This window comes from Rissa tridactyla, chromosome 7 (genome assembly GCF_028500815.1).
Source record: "Rissa tridactyla isolate bRisTri1 chromosome 7, bRisTri1.patW.cur.20221130, whole genome shotgun sequence".
NCBI lineage: Eukaryota > Metazoa > Chordata > Aves > Charadriiformes > Laridae > Rissa > Rissa tridactyla.
The window spans coordinates 8,816,900-8,823,105 of record NC_071472.1 but is presented as its reverse complement, the minus strand read 5'-3'; the positions used below and the strand labels follow the sequence as shown (position 1 = coordinate 8,823,105).

At 45.2% G+C, this 6,206-nt stretch overlaps 1 protein-coding gene across 1 annotated transcript in view; it reads left to right on the top strand.

Annotated features, from left to right (window-relative positions):
* Window positions 1–321: 321 nt before the first annotated feature.
* Window positions 322–6,206, top strand: part of GPR39 (G protein-coupled receptor 39) — an 81,922-nt gene continuing 76,037 nt past the window's right edge. Inside the window, exon 1 of the mRNA XM_054208455.1 lies at window positions 322–1,557. Coding sequence (XP_054064430.1) covers window positions 702–1,557 — 856 coding nt within the window. The 5' untranslated portion in view covers window positions 322–701. The remainder of the gene's footprint in view (window positions 1,558–6,206) is intronic.

Here is a 6,206-nt window from a genome sequence, read left to right as displayed (position 1 = left end):
GCGCATACAGAAGTAAAGTCTGAAGCCCAGTTAATGTTAAACTCACGAGCAGATATTTTCTCTTCAGCGCCTGCTCACACGTTCAGCCTGACCCCACCAATCTAACAGCTTTAGGAGAAACACCTCTTTTTGTGCCTGAGAAGGAGCTCCTGTTACAGGAAGTGAATTTCTGACATGGGTAGCTTGCCCTTTTTTTTTTTTTCTAAACCTGCTTTGCTGCCGGTGACTAGGGATAGCCAAGATTTAGGTTAATGGTTAACAGAGCAGCTATAACCACACAGAAACTCTTTGACTTCCTCCTGCTGGGGCCAGGAACAAAAGCTGCCTTTGCTTGCAGAGGTAGAGGCAAGCGTTGAAAGGAGAGCAGTTCACACCACAAAGGGCTGAAGAACGGCAGCTTCACTCAGTAGAGAAAGGAGGAGGAAAATCCAAAAGGAGCAAGAGGTGTGTGCCATAAAAATAGGTAAGAGCTAAAACACTTTCCTGCTTGGCTTATTGACCCAGTGGCTGTCACTAACAAAACCGACAGGTGTGGCTAGTTGAGACACATTCGTTGTACCTGACTGCTCTCACCTGTGTGTCTCAGTGAGAGGGGCAAAGTGAGAAAGGATCTATTTGCTGTGAATTTGAACGTCAGAGAGGACAGGAAGGCTATTCCGCCTTGCTCCTCCCCTCCCCGGGGGTTGCTCACGGCAGGGCAGATGTCCCCTTCAGACTGTTCTCATCTCATAGACCACAGCCACGTTCCTGAGTTTGAGGTGTCTCTTTGGATCAAGATCACTCTGGCCTCAGTGTATGTCTGCATCTTTGTTGTGGGCATCCTGGGCAACAGCATCACCATCAAGACCACCAGGGTCCTGCAGAAGAAAGGGTACCTGCAGAAGGAGGTCACGGACCACATGGTGAGCCTGGCCTGTTCTGACCTGCTGGTCATCCTGCTGGGCATGCCCATGGAGTTCTTCAGTGCCATCTGGAGCCCCTTTTCCACCCCCAATGGTAACATAGCTTGCAAGCTCTACTACTTCCTCTTTGAAGCCTGCAGTTATGCCACTGTGCTGCATGTGGCCACCCTCAGCTTTGAGAGGTACGTGGCTATCTGCCACCCCTTCAAGTTCAAGGCAGTCTCTGGATCTCGCACGGTGAAGCTGCTCATCGCCTTTGTCTGGGGGACATCTTTCATAGTGGCTCTGCCCCTGCTCTTTGCCATGGGCACAGAATATCCTTTGGAAACCATCGAGGGCTACCAAGGTACGACTCCCTGTGTCAAGCCTACACCAAGGCACCACCTCCCTCAGCTGAAGCACAATATGACCATCTGTACCAGCCTCTCCTCCAAGTGGTCTGTCTTTCAGGCCAGCATCTTCAGTGCCTTCGCTGTGTACATCATAGTGCTGGGATCTGTCACTTTCATGTGCCGCAGTATGATGAAAACCCTGATGATCCACAAGGAAGGAACTGTGGCTGTGAAGGGTGGACTAAGACACCAGGATCAGTACCTAAGAAAAAGTGAGAGCTCAGAGGGCAAGAGCTCCAGGAGACAGATCATTTTATTCCTGGGTAAGAGCCCCATCCTACTCTGCCTCCCCTCCCCTGCCCCTTTTCCACATAGGAGGAAAACCCAGAGACCTCCATTTTATCTCACCAAGTTCCCCCAAATGGAGGATGTATGGTTTGAAACTGATGCGAAATGAGGGAGAGGGATACTTCTGGTTGCGATGATATATTTTAAGAAACCTGATTTCCCTTTATGGTTTTGACTCACTCTTTTTGTCATTAGAACAGGTGGGAGGGAAGAAAAAAGAAAAATCCATTTACTCTCTGCTATCTATGTTGATTGATTATACTGCATGCCTACACGCAGCAATATGGGTAACAGGGTGTTACTGCTTGACCTTTGGGTAGCAATAGGCAATGGTTGCCTGTATATAAAGTAGCTCTACTTGTGCGTTTTCCCATTAAATTACAAATATGTGCATATTTAGTAAGGCTCTTGATGGGAGGGAAGACTGTCTTGCAAGATGTGAAGCTTGTCCCACTCCAAAGGCATGTCCCTGTTAATTCAGGATGCTGCCTGGAGGGTATAGGTTGCCTAGGTTGGAAGGGACCTTTCAGATCACCTAGTCCAACCATCAACCTAACTCTGACAAAAACCATCACTAAACTTTAAGCACTATGTCTATCAATCTTTTAAATACTTCCAGGGTTGGTGCCTCAACCGCTTCCCTGGGCAGCCTGTTCCAGTGCTTAATAACCCTTTCAGTGTAAAAATTTTTCCTAATATTCAGTTTAAAGCTCCCCTGGTGCAATTTAAGGCCGTTTCCTCTTGTCCTGTCACCTGTTACTTGGGAGAAGAGACCAAACCCCACGTGGCTACACCCTCCTTTCAGGTAGCTGTAGGGAGCGAGAAGGTCTCCCCTCAGCTGCCTTTTCTCCAGGCTGAACACCTCCAGCTCCCTCAGCCGCTCCTCATAAGACTTGTTCTCCAGACCCCTCACCAGCTCTGTTGCCCTTCTTTGGACCTGCTCCAGTGCCTCAGTGTCTTTTGTGTAGTGAGGGGCCCAAAACTGGACACAGCACTCGAGGTGGGGCCTCGCCAGCACCAAGTACAGGCAGGGGCACGGTCACTTCCCTAAGTGGCTGCGTTGCATCTGGGCATTAAGAAAACTAGGCTGGAGAGTTGATTTGGTCTTGCAAATTGCTGTTGCCCTCTGATTCCTGCCCCCCCCCCCCCCCTTTTTATTTGAGGCCTATAACCTTGGAATTATGTTTGGTTCTGATCTCTCTTGCCACATTTGTCAGACAAAAACTAATCAAGCTGTCATTTCACCAACTTGGAATCTTTCTGGGCTGTGATCCATGTAGTCTCCATGTTTGTTGATGTTCTTAGAAGCACCCTTAATCATGCCCTGGCTGAATTACTGCTAGTTCTTGTTTTGTTGGGTTGCTTAATACGATACTGGATATAATAAATGAACCATCTAGAGTGTGAATGCACAGTAGACCTAGTATTCTGTGTTGCTTTTTGGTGCTTTGCTTGATATTACAGGGGGGGAATTGAAACTCGTGGGTCTGTCCACTTCTACAGCTTTAAGTACTTTTTTTTTCTTTTTTTTTTTCTTTTTTTTTTTTGAGCATTCTCTGCTTCCTCATCTAGTCCTGAGCCCCGGCTGCACCCAGCTCCTTGTCTGCTTCACCTGTGTTAGATTTGGGAACATGGTGAAAACCTGTCATACAGAAAATGCTTGTGCCTCGGAGGTTTGGGGAAAGCGTGGAGCTACACACTGTACCAGTAGGGATGGTGACAAAGGCTACAAATGGGACATGTGACACTCCAGGCTATACAGAGCCCTTCCTCATGCCCAGGGTGTACATCTAACAATAAATCATCTCCTCGCACAAGATGTCTGTTAGTCTGGAACAAGAGGCCCCAGATCTGTGTGATTAAAAGGGCTCTCAGTATCCTTAGTCCACCAAAAGTACTGATTTCAGGGGTAGAGGCTTGGCAGCTAACGCTAAATACAGCACTTTGCACAAAGCAGAGAAAGAAATAAGACTCTGCTCTTTAAGTGCTACTATGGGATCCTTAAATGTCTGTGGGTCTCTCTCCCCTTGTAAATTATCATCCACATCTACATTAAAGCCCAGTCTAAGATCCAGACCCTGTAGCAAGTTCTAGCTAGGTTGGGATATGAAGGCAAATTGCCACAGCTTTTCTTCCCCTCCTTGATTATTGTACCTGCTTGGTGATGGTCTAGTGTAAAATAGGGCAGACCCAGTGCTGCTGCAGAAGTGTTAAAAAGCTAAATGAAAGCTTATCTTAATAGAATTTGCCGCCAATATCTGATGCTTTCTCTGTGCTCTCAGCTTTCTGGAGCCAGGAGATGCTTCCGTGAATTCCCCAAAATGATTTCAGTGGCAAGACTCTTAATACGAGTCTTGCTAATTTACTTGGGTTGGGAAATAAATTAATAAACTGAGGAGGAAGAAACTGTGGCCTGCATCCTTGAGAACAATGCAAAGCAATTTAATTTGGAGATTTCATAAGAGTGATGCTTTAGGGCAGTTTTAACCCAGAAGAAACGAACATATAAATTGTTTACAAATCACTGAATTTAAATATAGTGATTTAGAAGTCCTCTTTGTTTTTCATTTAACAGATGGGTCAAATTAAAATGAATACTTGTGCATTCCCAACATATTTCACTTTTAATGTGAAATGTAAATGACAGTATATAGCATGATGTCTTTGAACTTCTAACAGTAATAAAAACAATTTAGCATTTTCTTCTTCCAGTTGTTAAAAGTGATAAGTTCTACAAAACAGAGATTAAATTATTATATCTCCTGACGATGAGAAAAAACTAAGTTGAAGGAGGCACAAGAAGGAACTGATCCTTTTTTAGTGTCACGTTATTGTGTGGCACTTGAGAAAATTTACAAAAATGAATTGTAAATGTTGCAAGTGGAAGTCTACTTGCTGTAGGTAGAATTGCAGGATGGCCTCCAGATGGGGTGACACCACTGCTGTGACGGATGAGGAAGGTGACAAGGGCCAAGCGAGGAAAGCACCAGCATGCTGGGCAGCCTGAGCTCACGTGAGAAAGAGCTTTTGTCCAAGGAAGGTGGCTACAAGGTTCAAATCTTTCAGCTTATAGCCCAGATGGTCTGGTTGGGGATTTGAAGTCCTTGATGTAGAAATGTCAGTTTCTTCTGTTTCTAGCTACCTTGGTACTCTCATGGTGCAGAGGAGGGACTGGCCCAATGGCTGCAATAACAACTCTATGCCTGGTGTTGGGGAGGGGGTACTTCCAGGGGCTGTTCAGTTCAAATTTTGGTAATTTGCCCCAGTGGAGGAATACAAATTTGTCTCAGTATTTTGGAGAAAATCAATTCTGTTTTTATAAAGTGGGCTGTGCAGTGCTGTTCCTTCCAGCTTCCTTCCCAGTATTGCCGTTGGCTTCAAGAAAAACATGATAGCACATGTAATTCTCTGCTTAATGCTCCTGCTGTTGAAATAAGGCATTTTGTGCTTTTGGGTAGACTGGGGCATACGTCCTGCGATCTCTGTGTGTGTGATTTAATTAGTCATCTTCTGAGTCATGTGGTAAAACTCTGCTGCCTCCAGTGCGTCAGCCCATCTGTATGAGCAGCATAGATCAGACTGGTTGAGACTGCGTGGGTTACCTATGTTTGTTGTTCTTAAAGCAGCTTTGTTCGCGTCGGGACAGCAGATTTTTCTTCTAGTGAAGGGCTACATTGGTCTGGATGAGTGTAGCCTGTCGTGAATAGCAGGCAAAACATAGCTGAACTTAATTTTTTGAGTGGTTCATGGCAGCATTTGTTAATAAAAGTTTCTCCACTCCCAGCAGCAGAAACTGGATAGCTATAGTGCTTATGAAAATACTTGGCTGATGGCATTTTGATGAAACACAACATTTTAACAGTATTTAAAACCTCCTAATGCTTGGCCCATCCTGACAGGGATTGATTCAGTCTTTGTGGCTGCTTGATCTTGTCTTTGTCCTGTGGCTGTGAAGGCCATGGCAGTGATCAGAAGGCTACCTAAATGGTCACGAGGTGCTGCTGGGGACCTCTTGCTGCTCCAACACCGGAGCTCAGGCCCCTGCAGTGAGCTCTTAGGAAGGGGTGAGCTTGGAGACTTACATGTATTATTATATATATTATAACTGGGTTATACCAAACAAAGAAGGAGAATGTAATGGAAGGATCCTGTAGAAGAGAGATCCAGCTAGTGCCGTAATTATAAATGTTAAAAAAAGAAGGCCCTTTCATAGCTGAAACTATGTAAGTTAAAAATCTTTAGGAAATGTTAACAGGTGACCTGTTCACTGGGAAAGGGTAGCGGTATGGGACAGCCACCATGCAAGCTGCTGGTGGGGTGGGCTTTGGCACCAACAGCTCCATGCTAGCAGTGCCCACTCGCTGGCCATGGCTACGTCCTTTTTAATCTGGTCAATAATATAAAGCCACATTTATACAAAAGCAGCTGTATGGTTTGTCATCAGACTTGATCTGACTGACCTGAACATGTACTCTACAACGAAGTGAGTTTTGACTATCCCAGATGAAAAATTTATCGTTTCTAAAGCTTCTGTGATATTTCCTTGGCAGCTTCAGTTTTGTGCTTCTGCTAAAAGCCTTAATTATTTTGTATAAAGCAGCTTCAAGCCTACCACAGTAAACAC